A 21,497-nucleotide genomic window follows, 5' to 3' on the forward strand; every position below is an offset into this window, starting at 1 on the left:
CATTGCAAACACAAGTTACTATAAAGCGAAAAGGGCGGCGAAACACACACAAAAAAGGCGATAGAAATAACGCAGTGCGTTGGCATATTACAATAAAAAAACTGCCGGAAGAGCTAAAAATTCTGTTAATACGTTATGCCTGGCAGCAACAGTGTATTCATTTTATATACATGTTAACATTTCTCCCTGACACAGATTTAAACAATCAATTCCTGATATGTCAGGGAAAATCCTGACGTATGGCAACCCTATTATATTAAGACAACCGAAAATCAATCAATAGTTAATTAATGACGCTTTTTTTCATTACAGATATATGTGATATCACACAGTGCAAAAATATTGCACCAAATTGCAAATATTATGAAGATTTAAAAAACAGCAAGGAGGAAGGCTGTTGCGCCACTTATAAATGTGTGTGCAATCAAAAGAAATGTATTCAATTGGCAAAGCCAGCATGCCCAGAAAACAGCATAAGACTAGAAATCGATACAGAAGCATGTTGTCCTGTTGCAAAATGTGTGCATGTAACAACAAAGTTTATGGACAACCACGAAGCTTTGCCCGGTGGACAAACCAACGAGGATTTTGGTGAATTTTTACAAATTGCAAACAACAAACCACAACCTGCTGCAAAAACTGCTCAAGAGGAATGGTTTAATCTGCCAAACTATGCAGATGGAGTGATTGAAGTTCCACCAAACAAACCATCCCAAAAGATACAAATCGTGGATACAGTTCCATTGAAACCCTCTGGACAATATAATGGTGGAGTTGTAGAACAACCAGTCCAAAAGTTCGGACCGCACTTTGTTGAAGACTACAGCGAGGTTACGCCGGAAAAACAAGCACCATTGATTGAATTCTTTGAAGACGGCAAATTGCAACCATCGCAACCTGCATTCTTCGATGATGTTGGCGTGGTACCTAACAAACCATTCCAACCTGTTTATGGAGATGGAGTAATTGATGTTTTGCCAAACAAACCAGCTCAAGGTGTACAATTTTTGGATGAAGTGCCAATGAAACCCTCTGGACAATATTATCCCACAGTCGTTGGTGGACAACCAGTCCAAAAGTTCGGACCGCACTTAGTTGAAGACTACAGCGAGGTTATGCCCGAAAAACAAGCACCATTGATTGAAATCTTTGAAGAAGGCAAATTGCAACCATCACAACCTGCATTCTTCGATGATGTTGGCGTGGTACCTAACAAACCATTCCAACCTGTTTATGGAGATGGAGTAATTGATGTTTTGCCAAACAAACCAGCTCAAGGTGTACAATTTGTGGATGAAGTGCCAATGAAACCCTCTGGACAATATTATCCCACAGTCGTTGGTGGACAACCAGTCCAAAAGTTCGGACCGCACTTTGTTGAAGATTACAGCGAGGTTATGCCCAAACAACAAACACCATTAATGGAAATCTTTGAAGAAGGCAAATTGCAACCATCACAACCTGCATTCTTCGATGATGTTGGCGTGGTACCTAACAAACCTTTCCAACCGGTTTATGGAGATGGATTGATTGATGTTTTGCCAAACAAACCAGCTCAAGGTGTACAATTTGTGGATGAAGTGTCAATGAAACCCTCTGGACAATATTATCCCACAGCCGTTGGTGGACAACCAGTCCAAAAGTTCGGACCGCACTTAGTTGAAGACTACAGCGAGGTTATGCCCGAAAAACAAGCACCATTATTGGAAATCTTTAAAGACGGCAAATTGCAACCATCACAACCTGCATTCTTCGATGATGTTGACGTGGTACCAAACAAACCATTCCAACCTGTTTATGGAGATGGATTGATTGATGTTTTGCCAAACAAACCAGCTCAAGGTGTACAATTTGTGGATGAAGTGCCAATGAAACCCTCTGGACAATATTATCCCACAGTCATTGGTGGACAACCAGTCCAAAAGTTCGGACCGCACTTAGTTGAAGACTACAGCGAGGTTATGCCCGAAAAACAAGCACCATTGATTGAATTCCTTGAAGACGGCAAATTGCAACCATCACAACCTACATTCTTCGATGATGTTGGCGTGGTACCTAACAAACCATTCCAACCTGTTTATGGAGATGGAGTAATTGATGTTTTGCCAAACAAACCAGCTCAAGGTGTACAATTTGTGGATGAAGTGCCAATGAAACCCTCTGGACAATATTATCCCACAGTCGTTGGTGGACAACCAGTCCAAAAGTTCGGACCTCACTTGATTGAAGACTACAGCGAGGTTATGCCCAAACAACAAGCACCATTAATGGAAATCTTTGAAGAAGGCAAATTGCAACCATCACAACCTGCATTCTTCGATGATGTTGGCGTGGTACCAAACAAACCATTCCAACCTGTTTATGGAGATGGATTGATTGATGTTTTGCCAAACAAACCAGCTCAAGGTGTACAATTTGTGGATGAAGTGCCAATGAAACCCTCTGGACAATATTATCCCACAGTCGTTGGTGGACAACCAGTCCAAAAGTTCGGACCTCACTTAATTGAAGACTACAGCGAGGTTATGCCCAAACAACAAGCACCATTAATGGAAATCTTTGAAGAAGGCAAATTGCAACCATCACAACCTGCATTCTTCGATGATGTTGGCGTGGTACCTAACAAACCATACCAACCTGTTTATGGAGATGGAGTGATTGATGTTTTGCCAAACAAACCAGCTCAAGGTGTACAATTTGTGGATGAAGTTCCAATGAAACCCTCTGGACAATATTATCCCACAGTCGTTGGTGGACAACCAGTCCAAAAGTTCGGACCGCACTTTGTTGAAGATTACAGCGAGGTTATGCCCAAAAAACAAGCACCATTATTGGAAATCTTTGAAGACGGCAAATTGCAACCATCACAACCTGCATTCTTCGATGATGTTGGCGTGGTACCTAACAAACCATTCCAACCTGTTTATGGAGATGGAGTAATTGATGTTTTGCCAAACAAACCAGCTCAAGGTGTACAATTTGTGGATGAAGTGCCAATGAAACCCTCTGGACAATATTATCCCACAGTCGTTGGTGGACAACCAGTCCAAAAGTTCGGACCGCACTTTGTTGAAGATTACAGCGAGGTTATGCCCAAAAAACAAGCACCATTATTGGAAATCTTTGAAGACGGCAAATTGCAACCATCACAACCTGCATTCTTCGATGATGTTGGCGTGGTACCAAACAATCCATTCCAACCGGTTTATGGAGATGGATTGATTGATGTTTTGCCAAACAAACCAGCTCAAGGTGTACAATTTGTGGATGAAGTGCCAATGAAACCCTCTGGACAATATTATCCCACAGTCGTTGGTGGACAACCAGTCCAAAAGTTCGGACCGCACTTAGTTGAAGACTACAGCGAGGTTATGCCCAAACAACAAGCACCATTAATGGAAATCTTTGAAGAAGGCAAATTGCAACCATCACAACCTGCATTCTTCGATGATGTTGGCGTGGTACCTAACAAACCATACCAACCTGTTTATGGAGATGGAGTGATTGATGTTTTGCCAAACAAACCAGCTCAAGGTGTACAATTTGTGGATGAAGTGCCAATGAAACCCTCTGGACAATATTATCCCACAGTCGTTGGTGGACAACCAGTCCAAAAGTTCGGACCGCACTTTGTTGAAGATTACAGCGAGGTTATGCCCAAACAACAAACACCATTAATGGAAATCTTTGAAGAAGGCAAATTGCAACCATCACAACCTGCATTCTTCGATGATGTTGGCGTGGTACCTAACAAACCATTCCAACCTGTTTATGGAAATGGAGATGGATTGATTGATGTTTTGCCAAACAAACCAGCTCAAGGTGTACAATTTGTGGATGAAGTGTCAATGAAACCCTCTGGACAATATTATCCCACAGCCGTTGGTGGACAACCAGTCCAAAAGTTCGGACCGCACTTAGTTGAAGACTACAGCGAGGTTATGCCCGAAAAACAAGCACCATTGATTGAATTCTTTGAAGACGGCAAATTGCAACCATCACAACCTACATTCTTCGATGATGTTGGCGTGGTACCTAACAAACCATTCCAACCTGTTTATGGAGATGGAGTAATTGATGTTTTGCCAAACAAACCAGCTCAAGGTGTACAATTTGTGGATGAAGTGCCAATGAAACCCTCTGGACAATATTATCCCACAGTCGTTGGTGGACAACCAGTCCAAAAGTTCGGACCTCACTTGATTGAAGACTACAGCGAGGTTATGCCCAAACAACAAGCACCATTAATGGAAATCTTTGAAGAAGGCAAATTGCAACCATCACAACCTGCATTCTTCGATGATGTTGGCGTGGTACCAAACAAACCATTCCAACCTGTTTATGGAGATGGATTGATTGATGTTTTGCCAAACAAACCAGCTCAAGGTGTACAATTTGTGGATGAAGTGCCAATGAAACCCTCTGGACAATATTATCCCACAGTCGTTGGTGGACAACCAGTCCAAAAGTTCGGACCTCACTTAATTGAAGACTACAGCGAGGTTATGCCCAAACAACAAGCACCATTAATGGAAATCTTTGAAGAAGGCAAATTGCAACCATCACAACCTGCATTCTTCGATGATGTTGGCGTGGTACCTAACAAACCATACCAACCTGTTTATGGAGATGGAGTGATTGATGTTTTGCCAAACAAACCAGCTCAAGGTGTACAATTTGTGGATGAAGTTCCAATGAAACCCTCTGGACAATATTATCCCACAGTCGTTGGTGGACAACCAGTCCAAAAGTTCGGACCGCACTTTGTTGAAGATTACAGCGAGGTTATGCCCAAAAAACAAGCACCATTATTGGAAATCTTTGAAGACGGCAAATTGCAACCATCACAACCTGCATTCTTCGATGATGTTGGCGTGGTACCAAACAAACCATTCCAACCTGTTTATGGAGATGGATTGATTGATGTTTTGCCAAACAAACCAGCTCAAGGTGTACAATTTGTGGATGAAGTGCCAATGAAACCCTCTGGACAATATTATCCCACAGTCGTTGGTGGACAACCAGTCCAAAAGTTCGGACCGCACTTAGTTGAAGACTACAGCGAGGTTATGCCCGAAAAACAAGCACCATTGATTGAATTCTTTGAAGAAGGCAAATTGCAACCATCACAACCTACATTCTTCGATGATGTTGGCGTGGTACCTAACAAACCATTCCAACCTGTTTATGGAGATGGAGTAATTGATGTTTTGCCAAACAAACCAGCTCAAGGTGTACAATTTGTGGATGAAGTGCCAATGAAACCCTCTGGACAATATTATCCCACAGTCGTTGGTGGACAACCAGTCCAAAAGTTCGGACCGCACTTTGTTGAAGATTACAGCGAGGTTATGCCCAAAAAACAAGCACCATTATTGGAAATCTTTGAAGACGGCAAATTGCAACCATCACAACCTGCATTCTTCGATGATGTTGGCGTGGTACCAAACAAACCATTCCAACCGGTTTATGGAGATGGATTGATTGATGTTTTGCCAAACAAACCAGCTCAAGGTGTACAATTTGTGGATGAAGTGCCAATGAAACCCTCTGGACAATATTATCCCACAGTCGTTGGTGGACAACCAGTCCAAAAGTTCGGACCGCACTTAGTTGAAGACTACAGCGAGGTTATGCCCAAACAACAAGCACCATTAATGGAAATCTTTGAAGAAGGCAAATTGCAACCATCACAACCTGCATTCTTCGATGATGTTGGCGTGGTACCAAACAAACCATTCCAACCTGTTTATGGAGATGGATTGATTGATGTTTTGCCAAACAAACCAGCTCAAGGTGTACAATTTGTGGATGAAGTGCCAATGAAACCCTCTGGACAATATTATCCCACAGTCGTTGGTGGACAACCAGTCCAAAAGTTCGGACCTCACTTAATTGAAGACTACAGCGAGGTTATGCCCAAACAACAAGCACCATTAATGGAAATCTTTGAAGAAGGCAAATTGCAACCATCACAACCTGCATTCTTCGATGATGTTGGCGTGGTACCTAACAAACCATACCAACCTGTTTATGGAGATGAAGTGATTGGTGTTTTGCCAAACAAACCAGCTCAAGGTGTACAATTTGTGGATGAAGTTCCAATGAAACCCTCTGGACAATATTATCCCACAGTCGTTGGTGGACAACCAGTCCAAAAGTTCGGACCGCACTTTGTTGAAGATTACAGCGAGGTTATGCCCAAAAAACAAGCACCATTGATTGAAATCTTTGAAGACGGCAAATTGCAACCATCACAACCTGCATTCTTCGATGATGTTGGCGTGGTACCAAACAAACCATTCCAACCGGTTTATGGAGATGGATTGATTGATGTTTTGCCAAACAAACCAGCTCAAGGTGTACAATTTGTGGATGAAGTGCCAATGAAACCCTCTGGACAATATTATCCCACAGCCGTTGGTGGACAACCAGTCCAAAAGTTCGGACCGCACTTAGTTGAAGACTACAGCGAGGTTATGCCCAAACAACAAGCACCATTGATTGAAATCTTTGAAGAAGGCAAATTGCAACCATCACAACCTACATTCTTCGATGAAGTTGGCGTGGTACCTAACAAACCATTCCAACCTGTTTATGGAGATGGAGTAATTGATGTTTTGCCAAACAAACCAACAAACAGACAACCAGTCCAAAAGTTCGGACCTCACTTAATTGAAGACTACAGCGAGGTTATGCCCAAACAACAAGCACCATTAATGGAAATCTTTGAAGAAGGCAAATTGCAACCATCACAACCTGCATTCTTCGATGAAGTTGGCGTGGTACCTAACAAACCATACCAACCTGTTTATGGAGATGGAGTGATTGATGTTTTGCCAAACAAACCAGCTCAAGGTGTACAATTTGTGGATGAAGTTCCAATGAAACCCTCTGGACAATATTATCCCACAGTCGTTGGTGGACAACCAGTCCAAAAGTTCGGACCGCACTTTGTTGAAGATTACAGCGAGGTTATGCCCAAACAACAAGCACCATTAATGGAAATCTTTGAAGAAGGCAAATTGCAACCATCACAACCTGCATTCTTCGATGATGTTGGCGTGGTACCAAACAAACCATTCCAACCTGTTTATGGAGATGAAGTGATTGGTGTTTTGCCAAACAAACCAGCTCAAGGTGTACAATTTGTGGATGAAGTTCCAATGAAACCCTCTGGACAATATTATCCCACAGTCGTTGGTGGACAACCAGTCCAAAAGTTCGGACCGCACTTTGTTGAAGATTACAGCGAGGTTATGCCCAAACAACAAGCACCATTATTGGAAATCTTTGAAGACGGCAAATTGCAACCATCACAACCTGCATTCTTCGATGATGTTGGCGTGGTACCAAACAAACCATTCCAACCGGTTTATGGAGATGGATTGATTGATGTTTTGCCAAACAAACCAGCTCAAGGTGTACAATTTGTGGATGAAGTGCCAATGAAACCCTCTGGACAATATTATCCCACAGTCGTTGGTGGACAACCAGTCCAAAAGTTCGGACCGCACTTTGTTGAAGACTACAGCGAGGTTATGCCCGAAAAACAAGCACCATTGATTGAAATCTTTGAAGAAGGCAAATTGCAACCATCACAACCTGCATTCTTCGATGATGTTGGCGTGGTACCTAACAAACCATACCAACCTGTTTATGGAGATGGAGTGATTGATGTTTTGCCAAACAAACCAGCTCAAGGTGTACAATTTGTGGATGAAGTGCCAATGAAACCCTCTGGACAATATTATCCCACAGTCGTTGGTGGACAACCAGTCCAAAAGTTCGGACCGCACTTAGTTGAAGATTACAGCGAGGTTATGCCCAAACAAACACCATTAATGGAAATCTTTGAAGAAGGCAAATTGCAACCATCACAACCTGCATTCTTCGATGATGTTGGCGTGGTACCTAACAAACCATTCCAACCTGTTTATGGAAATGGAGATGGATTGATTGATGTTTTGCCAAACAAACCAGCTCAAGGTGTACAATTTGTGGATGAAGTGTCAATGAAACCCTCTGGACAATATTATCCCACAGCCGTTGGTGGACAACCAGTCCAAAAGTTCGGACCGCACTTAGTTGAAGACTACAGCGAGGTTATGCCCGAAAAACAAGCACCATTGATTGAATTCTTTGAAGACGGCAAATTGCAACCATCACAACCTACATTCTTCGATGATGTTGGCGTGGTACCTAACAAACCATTCCAACCTGTTTATGGAGATGGAGTAATTGATGTTTTGCCAAACAAACCAGCTCAAGGTGTACAATTTGTGGATGAAGTGCCAATGAAACCCTCTGGACAATATTATCCCACAGTCGTTGGTGGACAACCAGTCCAAAAGTTCGGACCTCACTTGATTGAAGACTACAGCGAGGTTATGCCCAAACAACAAGCACCATTAATGGAAATCTTTGAAGAAGGCAAATTGCAACCATCACAACCTACATTCTTCGATGATGTTGGCGTGGTACCTAACAAACCATTCCAACCTGTTTATGGAGATGGAGTAATTGATGTTTTGCCAAACAAACCAGCTCAAGGTGTACAATTTGTGGATGAAGTGCCAATGAAACCCTCTGGACAATATTATCCCACAGTCGTTGGTGGACAACCAGTCCAAAAGTTCGGACCGCACTTAGTTGAAGACTACAGCGAGGTTATGCCCAAACAACAAGCACCATTGATTGAAATCTTTGAAGAAGGCAAATTGCAACCATCACAACCTGCATTCTTCGATGAAGTTGGCGTGGTACCTAACAAACCATTCCAACCTGTTTATGGAGATGGATTGATTGATGTTTTGCCAAACAAACCAGCTCAAGGTGTACAATATGTGGATGAAGTGCCAATGAAACCCTCTGGACAATATTATCCCACAGTCGTTGGTGGACAACCAGTCCAAAAGTTCGGACCGCACTTAGTTGAAGACTACAGCGAGGTTATGCCCAAACAACAAGCACCATTGATTGAAATCTTTGAAGAAGGCAAACTGCAACCATCACAACCTGCATTCTTCGATGAAGTTGGCGTGGTACCTAACAAACCATTCCAACCTGTTTATGGGGATGCATTGATTGATGTTTTGCCAAACAAACCAGCTCAAGGTGTACAATTTGTGGATGAAGTGCCAATGAAACCCTCTGGACAATATTATCCCACAGCCGTTGGTGGACAACCAGTCCAAAAGTTCGGACCGCACTTAGTTGAAGACTACACCGAGTATATGCCCAAACAACAAGCACCATTGATTGAAATCTTTGAAGAAGGCAAATTGCAACCATCACAACCTGCATTCTTCGATGAAGTTGGCGTCGGACCTAACAAACCATTCCAACCTGTTTATGGAGACGGATTGATTGATGTTTTGCCAAACAAACCAGCTCAAGGTGTACAATTTGTGGATGAAGTGCCAATGAAACCCTCTGGACAATATTATCCCACAGCCGTTGGTGGACAACCAGTCCAAAAGTTCGGACCGCACTTAGTTGAAGACTTCAACGAGTATATGCCCGAAAAACAACCACCATTGATTGAAATCTTTGAAGAAGGCAAATTGCAACCATCACAACCAGCATTCTTCGATGAAGTTGGCGCGGTACCTAACAAACCATTCCAACCTGTTTATGGAGATCGATTGATTGATGTTTTGCCAAACAAACCAGCTCAAGGTGTACAATATGTGGATGAAGTGCCAATGAAACCCTCTGGACAATATTATCCCACAGTCGTTGGTGGACAACCAGTCCAAAAGTTCGGACCGCACTTAGTTGAAGACTACAGCGAGTATATGCCCAAACAACAAGCACCATTGATTGAAATCTTTGAAGAAGGCAAATTGCAACCATCACAACCTGCATTCTTCGATGAAGTTGGCGTCGTACCTAACAAACCATTCCAACCTGTTTATGGAGATGGAGTAATTGATGTTTTGTCAAACAAACCAGCTCAAGGTGTACAATTTGTGGATGAAGTGCCAATGAAACCCTCTGGACAATATTATCCCACAGTCGTTGGTGGACAACCAGTCCAAAAGTTCGGACCGCACTTAGTTGAAGACTACAGCGAGGTTATGCCCAAACAACAAGCACCATTGATTGAAATCTTTAAAGAAGGCAAATTGCAACCATCACAACCTGCATTCTTCGATGAAGTTGGCGTCGTACCTAACAAACCATTCCAACCTGTTTATGGAGATGGAGTAATGGATGTTTTGCCAAACAAACCAGCTCAAGGTGTACAATTTGTGGATGAAGTTCCAATGAAACCCTCTGGACAATATTATCCCACAGCCGTTGGTGGACAACCAGTCCAAAAGTTCGGACCGCACTTAGTTGAAGACTACAGCGAGTATATGCCCAAACAACAAGCACCATTGATTGAAATCTTTGAAGAAGGCAAATTGCAACCATCACAACCTGCATTCTTCGATGAAGTTGGCGTGGTACCTAACAAACCATTCCAACCTGTTTATGGAGATGGAGTAATTGATGTTTTGCCAAACAAACCAGCTCAAGGTGTACAATTTGTGGATGAAGTGCCAATGAAACCCTCTGGACAATATTATCCCACAGTCGTTGGTGGACAACCAGTCCAAAAGTTCGGACCGCACTTGGTTGAAGACTACAGCGAGTATATGCCCAAACAACAAGCACCATTGATTGAAATCTTTGAAGAAGGCAAATTGCAACCATCACAACCTGCATTCTTCGATGAAGTTGGCGTGGTATCTAACAAACCATTCATACCTGTTTATGGAGATGGAGTAATTGATGTTTTGCCAAACAAACCAGCTCAAGGTGTACAATTTGTGGATGAAGTGCCAATGAAACCCTCTGGACAATATTATCCCACAGTCGTTGGTGGACAACCAGTCCAAAAGTTCGGACCTCACTTGATTGAAGACTACAGCGAGGTTATGCCCAAACAACAAGCACCATTAATGGAAATCTTTGAAGAAGGCAAATTGCAACCATCACAACCTACATTCTTCGATGATGTTGGCGTGGTACCTAACAAACCATTCCAACCTGTTTATGGAGATGGAGTAATTGATGTTTTGCCAAACAAACCAGCTCAAGGTGTACAATTTGTGGATGAAGTGCCAATGAAACCCTCTGGACAATATTATCCCACAGCCGTTGGTGGACAACCAGTCCAAAAGTTCGGACCGCACTTAGTTGAAGACTACAGCGAGGTTATGCCCAAACAACAAGCACCATTGATTGAAATCTTTGAAGAAGGCAAATTGCAACCATCACAACCTGCATTCTTCGATGAAGTTGGCGTGGTACCTAACAAACCATTCCAACCTGTTTATGGAGATGGATTGATTGATGTTTTGCCAAACAAACCAGCTCAAGGTGTACAATATGTGGATGAAGTGCCAATGAAACCCTCTGGACAATATTATCCCACAGTCGTTGGTGGACAACCAGTCCAAAAGTTCGGACCGCACTTAGTTGAAGACTACAGCGAGGTTATGCCCAAACAACAAGCACCATTGATTGAAATCTTTGAAGAAGGCAAACTGCAACCATCACAACCTGCATTCTTCGATGAAGTTGGCGTGGTACCTAACAAACCATTCCAACCTGTTTATGGGGATGCATTGATTGATGTTTTGCCAAACAAACCAGCTCAAGGTGTACAATTTGTGGATGAAGTGCCAATGAAACCCTCTGGACAATATTATCCCACAGCCGTTGGTGGACAACCAGTCCAAAAGTTCGGACCGCACTTAGTTGAAGACTACACCGAGTATATGCCCAAACAACAAGCACCATTGATTGAAATCTTTGAAGAAGGCAAATTGCAACCATCACAACCTGCATTCTTCGATGAAGTTGGCGTCGGACCTAACAAACCATTCCAACCTGTTTATGGAGACGTATTGATTGATGTTTTGCCAAACAAACCAGCTCAAGGTGTACAATTTGTGGATGAAGTGCCAATGAAACCCTCTGGACAATATTATCCCACAGCCGTTGGTGGACAACCAGTCCAAAAGTTCGGACCGCACTTAGTTGAAGACTTCAACGAGTATATGCCCGAAAAACAACCACCATTGATTGAAATCTTTGAAGAAGGCAAATTGCAACCATCACAACCAGCATTCTTCGATGAAGTTGGCGCGGTACCTAACAAACCATTCCAACCTGTTTATGGAGATCGATTGATTGATGTTTTGCCAAACAAACCAGCTCAAGGTGTACAATATGTGGATGAAGTGCCAATGAAACCCTCTGGACAATATTATCCCACAGTCGTTGGTGGACAACCAGTCCAAAAGTTCGGACCGCACTTAGTTGAAGACTACAGCGAGTATATGCCCAAACAACAAGCACCATTGATTGAAATCTTTGAAGAAGGCAAATTGCAACCATCACAACCTGCATTCTTCGATGAAGTTGGCGTCGTACCTAACAAACCATTCCAACCTGTTTATGGAGATGGAGTAATTGATGTTTTGTCAAACAAACCAGCTCAAGGTGTACAATTTGTGGATGAAGTGCCAATGAAACCCTCTGGACAATATTATCCCACAGTCGTTGGTGGACAACCAGTCCAAAAGTTCGGACCGCACTTAGTTGAAGACTACAGCGAGGTTATGCCCAAACAACAAGCACCATTGATTGAAATCTTTAAAGAAGGCAAATTGCAACCATCACAACCTGCATTCTTCGATGAAGTTGGCGTCGTACCTAACAAACCATTCCAACCTGTTTATGGAGATGGAGTAATGGATGTTTTGCCAAACAAACCAGCTCAAGGTGTACAATTTGTGGATGAAGTTCCAATGAAACCCTCTGGACAATATTATCCCACAGCCGTTGGTGGACAACCAGTCCAAAAGTTCGGACCGCACTTAGTTGAAGACTACAGCGAGTATATGCCCAAACAACAAGCACCATTGATTGAAATCTTTGAAGAAGGCAAATTGCAACCATCACAACCTGCATTCTTCGATGAAGTTGGCGTGGTACCTAACAAACCATTCCAACCTGTTTATGGAGATGGAGTAATTGATGTTTTGCCAAACAAACCAGCTCAAGGTGTACAATTTGTGGATGAAGTGCCAATGAAACCCTCTGGACAATATTATCCCACAGTCGTTGGTGGACAACCAGTCCAAAAGTTCGGACCGCACTTGGTTGAAGACTACAGCGAGTATATGCCCAAACAACAAGCACCATTGATTGAAATCTTTGAAGAAGGCAAATTGCAACCATCACAACCTGCATTCTTCGATGAAGTTGGCGTGGTATCTAACAAACCATTCATACCTGTTTATGGAGATGGAGTAATGGATGTTTTGCCAAACAAACCAGCTCAAGGTGTACAATTTGTGGATGAAGTGCCAATGAAACCCTCTGGACAATATTATCCCACAGCCGTTGGTGGACAACCAGTCCAAAAGTTCGGACCGCACTTAGTTGAAGACTACAACGAGTATATGCCCGAAAAACAAGCACCATTGATTGAAATCTTTGAAGAAGGCAAATTGCAACCATCACAACCTGCATTCTTCGATGAAGTTGGCGTGGTACCTAACAAACCATTCCAACCTGTTTATGGAGATGGAGTAATTGATGTTTTGCCAAACAAACCAGCTCAAGGTGTACAATTTGTGGATGAAGTGCCAATGAAACCCTCTGGACAATATTATCCCACAGCCGTTGGTGGACAACCAGTCCAAAAGTTCGGACCGCGCTTAGTTGAAGACTACAGCGAGTATATGCCCAAACAACAAGCACCATTGATTGAAATCTTTGAAGAAGGCAAATTGCAACCATCACAACCTGCATTCTTCGATGAAGTTGGCGTGGTACCTAACAAACCATTCCAACCTGTTTATGGAGATGGAGTAATGGATGTTTTGCCAAACAAACCAGCTCAAGGTGTACAATTTGTGGATGAAGTGCCAATGAAACCCTCTGGACAATATTATCCCACAGCCGTTGGTGGACAACCAGTCCAAAAGTTCGGACCGCACTTAGTTGAAGACTACAGCGAGTATATGCCCAAACAACAAGCACCATTGATTGAAATCTTTGAAGAAGGCAAATTGCAACCATCACAACCTGCATTCTTCGATGAAGTTGGCGTCGTACCTAACAAACCATTCCAACCTGTTTATGGAGATGGAGTAATTGATGTTTTGCCAAATAAACCAGCTCAAGGTGTACAATTTGTGGATGAAGTGCCAATGAAACCCTCTGGACAATATTATCCCACAGTCGTTGGTGGACAACCAGTCCAAAAGTTCGGACCGCACTTAGTTGAAGACTACAGCGAGTATATGCCCAAACAACAAGCACCATTGATTGAAATCTTTGAAGAAGGCAAATTGCAACCATCACAACCTGCATTCTTCGATGAAGTTGGCGTGGTACCTAACAAACCATTCCAACCTGTTTATGGAGATGGAGTAATGGATGTTTTGCCAAACAAACCAGCTCAAGGTGTACAATTTGTGGATGAAGTGCCAATGAAACCCTCTGGACAATATTATCCCACAGTCGTTGGTGGACAACCAGTCCAAAAGTTCGGACCGCACTTAGTTGAAGACTACAGCGAGTATATGCCCGAAAAACAACCACCATTGATTAAAATGTTTGAAGAAGGCAAATTGCAACCATCACAACCTGCATTCTTCGATGAAGTTGGCGTCGTACCTAACAAACCATTCCAACCTGTTTATGGAGATGGAGTGTTTGATGTTTTGCCAAACAAACCAGCTCAAGGTGTACAATTTGTGGATGAAGTGCCAATGAAACCCTCTGGACAATATTATCCCACAGCCGTTGGTGGACAACCAGTCCAAAAGTTCGGACCGCACTTTGTTGAAGACTACAGCGAGGTTATGCCCAAACAACAAGCACCATTGATTGAAATCTTTGAAGAAGGCAAATTGCAACCATCACAACCTACATTCTTCGATGAAGTTGGCGTGGTACCTAACAAACCATTCCAACCTGTTTATGGAGATGGATTGATTGATGTTTTGCCAAACAAACCAGCTCAAGGTGTACAATTTGTGGATGAAGTGCCAATGAAACCCTCTGGACAATATTATCCCACAGCCGATGGTGGACAACCAGTCCAAAAGTTCGGACCGCACTTTGTTGAAGACTACAGCGAGGTTATGCCCAAACAACAAGCACCATTGATTGAAATCTTTGAAGAAGGCAAATTGCAACCATCACAACCTGCATTCTTCGATGAAGTTGGCGTCGTACCTAACAAACCATTCCAACCTGTTTATGGAGATGGAGTAATTGATGTTTTGCCAAACAAACCAGCTCAAGGTGTACAATATGTGGATGAAGTGCCAATGAAACCCTCTGGACAATATTATCCCACAGCCGTTGGTGGACAACCAGTCCAAAAGTTCGGACCGCACTTAGTTGAAGACTACAGCGAGGTTATGCCCAAACAACAAGCACCATTGATTGAAATCTTTGAAGAAGGCAAATTGCAACCATCACAACCTACATTCTTCGATGAAGTTGGCGTGGTACCTAACAAACCATTCCAACCTGTTTATGGAGATGGATTGATTGATGTTTTGCCAAACAAACCAGCTCAAGGTGTACAATTTGTGGATGAAGTGCCAATGAAACCCTCTGGACAATATTATCCCACAGTCGTTGGTGGACAACCAGTCCAAAAGTTCGGACCGCACTTAGTTGAAGACTACAGCGAGTATATGCCCAAACAACAAGCACCATTGATTGAAATCTTTGAAGAAGGCAAATTGCAACCATCACAACCTGCATTCTTCGATGAAGTTGGCGTGGTACCTAACAAACCATTCCAACCTGTTTATGGAGATGGATTGATTGATGTTTTGCCAAACAAACAAGCTCAAGGTGTACAATTTGTGGATGAAGTGCCAATGAAACCCTCTGGACAATATTATCCCACAGCCGATGGTGGACAACCAGTCCAAAAGTTCGGACCGCACTTTGTTGAAGACTACAGCGAGGTTATGCCCAAACAACAAGCACCATTGATTGAAATCTTTGAAGAAGGCAAATTGCAACCATCACAACCTGCATTCTTCGATGAAGTTGGCGTCGTACCTAACAAACCATTCCAACCTGTTTATGGAGATGGAGTAATTGATGTTTTGCCAAACAAACCAGCTCAAGGTGTACAATATGTGGATGAAGTGCCAATGAAACCCTCTGGACAATATTATCCCACAGCCGTTGGTGGACAACCAGTCCAAAAGTTCGGACCGCACTTAGTTGAAGACTACAGCGAGGTTATGCCCAAACAACAAGCACCATTGATTGAAATCTTTGAAGAAGGCAAATTGCAACCATCACAACCTACATTCTTCGATGAAGTTGGCGTGGTACCTAACAAACCATTCCAACCTGTTTATGGAGATGGATTGATTGATGTTTTGCCAAACAAACCAGCTCAAGGTGTACAATTTGTGGATGAAGTGCCAATGAAACCCTCTGGACAATATTATCCCACAGTCGTTGGTGGACAACCAGTCCAAAAGTTCGGACCGCACTTAGTTGAAGACTACAGCGAGTATATGCCCAAACAACAAGCACCATTGATTGAAATCTTTGAAGAAGGCAAATTGCAACCATCACAACCTGCATTCTTCGATGAAGTTGGCGTCGTACCTAACAAACCCTTCCAACCTGTTTATGGAGATGGAGTAATTGATGTTTTGCCAAACAAACCAGCTCAAGGTGTACAATATGTGGATGAAGTGCCAATGAAACCCTCTGGACAATATTATCCCACAGCCGTTGGTGGACAACCAGTCCAAAAGTTCGGACCGCACTTAGTTGAAGACTACAGCGAGTATATGCCCAAACAACAAGCACCATTGATTGAAATCTTTGAAGAAGGCAAATTGCAACCATCACAACCTACATTCTTCGATGATGTTGGCGTGGTACCTAACAAACCATTCCAACCTGTTTATGGAGATGGATTGATTGATGTTTTGCCAAACAAACAAGCTCAAGGTGTACAATTTGTGGATGAAGTGCCAATGAAACCCTCTGGACAATATTATCCCACAGTCGTTGGTGGACAACCAGTCCAAAAGTTCGGACCGCACTTAGTTGAAGACTACAACGGGTATATGCCCAAACAACAAGCACCATTGATTGAAATCTTTGAAGAAGGCAAATTGCAACCATCACAACCTGCATTCTTCGATGAAGTTGGCGTGGTACACACAAACAAACCATTCCAACCTGTTTATGGAGATGGAGTGATTGATGTTTTGCCAAACAAACCAGCTCAAGGTGTACAATTTGTGGATGAAGTGCCAATGAAACCCTCTGGACAATATTATCCCACAGTCGTTGGTGGACAACCAGTCCAAAAGTTCGGACCGCACTTTGTTGAAGACTACAGCGAGGTTATGCCCGAAAAACAAGCACCATTGATTGAAATCTTTGAAGAAGGCAAATTGCAACCATCACAACCTGCATTCTTCGATGAAGTTGGCGTCGTACCTAACAAACCATTCCAACCTGTTTATGGAGGTGGAGTGATTGATGTTTTGCCAAACAAACCAGCTCAAGGTGTACAATTTGTGGATGAAGTGCCAATGAAACCCTCTGGACAATATTATCCCACAGTCGTTGGTGGACAACCAGTCCAAAAGTTCGGACCGCACTTAGTTGAAGACTACAGCGAGTATATGCCCAAACAACAAACACCATTGATTGAAATCTTTGAAGAAGGCAAATTGCAACCATCACAACCTGCATTCTACGATGAAGTTGGCGTGGTACCTAACAAACCATTCCAACCTGTTTATGGAGATGGATTGATTGATGTTTTGCCAAACAAACAAGCTCAAGGTGTACAATATGTGGATGAAGTGCCAATGAAACCCTCTGGACAATATTATCCCACAGCCGTTGGTGGACAACCAGTCCAAAAGTTCGGACCGCACTTAGTTGAAGACTACAGCGAGGTTATGCCCAAACAACAAGCACCATTGATTGAAATCTTTGAAGAAGGCAAATTGCAACCATCACAACCTGCATTCTTCGATGAAGTTGGCGTGGTATCTAACAAACCATTCCAACCTGTTTATGGAGATGGAGTAATTGATGTTTTGCCAAACAAACCAGCTCAAGGTGTACAATTTGTGGATGAAGTGCCAATGAAACCCTCTGGACAATATTACCCCACAGCCGTTGGTGGACAACCAGTCCAAAAGTTCGGACCGCACTTAGTTGAAGACTACAGCGAGTATATGCCCAAACAACAAGCACCATTGATTGAAATCTTTGAAGAAGGCAAATTGCAACCATCACAACCTGCATTCTTCGATGAAGTTGGCGTCATACCTAACAAACCATTCCAACCTGTTTATGGAGATGGAGTAATTGATGTTTTGCCAAACAAACCAGCTCAAGGTGTACAATTTGTGGATGAAGTGCCAATGAAACCCTCTGGACAATATTACCCCACAGCCGTTGGTGGACAACCAGTCCAAAAGTTCGGACCGCACTTAGTTGAAGACTACAGCGAGTATATGCCCAAACAACAAGCACCATTGATTGAAATCTTTGAAGAAGGCAAATTGCAACCATCACAACCTGCATTCTTCGATGAAGTTGGCGTCGTACCTAACAAACCATTCCAACCTGTTTATGGAGATGGAGTAATGGATGTTTTGCCAAACAAACCAGCTCAAGGTGTACAATTTGTGGATGAAGTGCCAATGAAACCCTCTGGACAATATTATCCCACAGCCGTTGGTGGACAACCAGTCCAAAAGTTCGGACCGCACTTTGTTGAAGACTACAGCGAGGTTATGCGCAAACAACAAGCACCATTGATTGAAATCTTTGAAGAAGGCAAATTGCAACCATCACAACCTACATTTTTCGATGAAGTTGGCGTGGTACCTAACAAACCATTCCAACCTGTTTATGGAGATGGATTGATTGATGTTTTGCCAAACAAACCAGCTCAAGGTGTACAATTTGTGGATGAAGTGCCAATGAAACCCTCTGGACAATATTATCCCACAGCCGTTGGTGGACAACCAGTCCAAAAGTTCGGACCGCACTTAGTTGAAGACTACAGCGAGGTTATGCCCAAACAACAAGCACCATTGATTGAAATCTTTGAAGAAGGCAAATTGCAACCATCACAACCTGCATTCTTCGATGAAGTTGGCGTGGTACCTAACAAACCATTCCAACCTGTTTATGGAGATGGATTGATTGATGTTTTGCCAAACAAACCAGCTCAAGGTGTACAATTTGTGGATGAAGTGCCAATGAAACCCTCTGGACAATATTATCCCACAGCCGTTGGTGGACAACCAGTCCAAAAGTTCGGACCGCACTTAGTTGAAGACTACAGCGAGTATATGCCCAAACAACAAGCACCATTGATTGAAATCTTTGAAGAAGGCAAATTGCAACCATCACAACCTGCATTCTTCGATGAAGTTGGCGTCGTACCTAACAAACCATTCCAACCTGTTTATGGAGATGGAGTAATTGATGTTTTGCCAAACAAACCAGCTCAAGGTGTACAATATGTGGATGAAGTGCCAATGAAACCCTCTGGACAATATTACCCCACAGCCGTTGGTGGACAACCAGTCCAAAAGTTCGGACCGCACTTAGTTGAAGACTACAGCGAGTATATGCCCAAACAACAAGCACCATTGATTGAAATCTTTGAAGAAGGCAAATTGCAACCATCACAACCTGCATTCTTCGATGAAGTTGGCGTCGTACCTAACAAACCATTCCAACCTGTTTATGGAGATGGAGTAATTGATGTTTTGCCAAACAAACCAGCTCAAGGTGTACAATTTGTGGATGAAGTGCCAATGAAACCCTCTGGACAATATTATCCCACAGCCGTTGGTGGACAACCAGTCCAAAAGTTCGGACCGCACTTAGTTGAAGACTACAGCGAGGTTATGCCCAAACAACAAGCACCATTGATTGAAATCTTTGAAGAAGGCAAATTGCAACCATCACAACCTGCATTGTTCGATGATGTTGGCGTCATACCTAACAAACCATTCCAACCTGTTTATGGAGATGGAGTAATTGATGTTTTGCCAAACAAACCAGCTCAAGGTGTACAATTTGTGGATGAAGTGCCAATGAAACCCTCTGGACAATATTATCCCACAGCCGTTGGTGGACAACCAGTCCAAAAGTTCGGACCGCACTTAGTTGAAGACTACAGCGAGTATATGCCCAAACAACAAGCACCATTGATTGAAATCTTTGAAGAAGGCAAATTGCAACCATCACAACCTGCATTCTTCGATGAAGTTGGCGTCGTACCTAACAAACCATTCCAACCTGTTTATGGAGATGGAGTGTTTGATGTTTTGCCAAACAAACCAGCTCAAGGTGTACAATTTGTGGATGAAGTGCCAATGAAACCCTCTGGACAATATTATCCCACAGCCGTTGGTGGACAACCAGTCCAAAAGTTCGGACCGCACTTTGTTGAAGACTACAGCGAGGTTATGCCCAAACAACAAGCACCATTGATTGAAATCTTTGAAGAAGGCAAATTGCAACCATCACAACCTACATTCTTCGATGAAGTTGGCGTGGTACCTAACAAACCATTCCAACCTGTTTATGGAGATGGATTGATTGATGTTTTGCCAAACAAACCAGCTCAAGGTGTACAATTTGTGGATGAAGTGCCAATGAAACCCTCTGGACAATATTATCCCACAGCCGTTGGTGGACAACCAGTCCAAAAGTTCGGACCGCACTTAGTTGAAGACTACAGCGAGGTTATGCCCAAACAACAAGCACCATTGATTGAAATCTTTGAAGAAGGCAAATTGCAACCATCACAACCTACATTCTTCGATGAAGTTGGCGTGGTACCTAACAAACCATTCCAACCTGTTTATGGAGATGGATTGATTGATGTTTTGCCAAACAAACCAGCTCAAGGTGTACAATTTGTGGATGAAGTGCCAATGAAACCCTCTGGACAATATTATCCCACAGTCGTTGGTGGACAACCAGTCCAAAAGTTCGGACCGCACTTAGTTGAAGACTACAGCGAGTATATGCCCAAACAACAAACACCATTAATGGAAATCTTTGAAGAAGGCAAATTGCAACCATCACAACCTGCATTCTTCGATGAAGTTGGCGTGGTACCTAACAAACCATTCCAACCTGTTTATGGAGATGGATTGATTGATGTTTTGCCAAACAAACAAGCTCAAGGTGTACAATTTGTGGATGAAGTGCCAATGAAACCCTCTGGACAATATTATCCCACAGCCGATGGTGGACAACCAGTCCAAAAGTTCGGACCGCACTTTGTTGAAGACTACAGCGAGGTTATGCCCAAACAACAAGCACCATTGATTGAAATCTTTGAAGAAGGCAAATTGCAACCATCACAACCTGCATTCTTCGATGAAGTTGGCGTCGTACCTAACAAACCATTCCAACCTGTTTATGGAGATGGAGTA

At 42.9% G+C, this 21,497-nt stretch overlaps 1 protein-coding gene across 1 annotated transcript in view; it reads left to right on the forward strand.

Annotated features, from left to right (window-relative positions):
• The first annotated feature begins 542 nt into the window (after positions 1-542).
• Positions 543-21,497, forward strand: part of LOC145213102 (von Willebrand factor-like) — a 94,838-nt gene continuing 73,883 nt past the window's right edge. The window contains exon 1 of the mRNA XM_080081340.1: positions 543-768. Within this exon, the coding sequence (XP_079937466.1) occupies positions 543-768 (226 nt within the window). The remainder of the gene's footprint in view (positions 769-21,497) is intronic.

The sequence above is a fragment of the Phallusia mammillata genome, chromosome 2 (assembly GCF_965637545.1).
Source record: "Phallusia mammillata chromosome 2, kaPhaMamm4.hap1.1, whole genome shotgun sequence".
NCBI classification, from domain to species: domain Eukaryota; kingdom Metazoa; phylum Chordata; class Ascidiacea; order Phlebobranchia; family Ascidiidae; genus Phallusia; species Phallusia mammillata.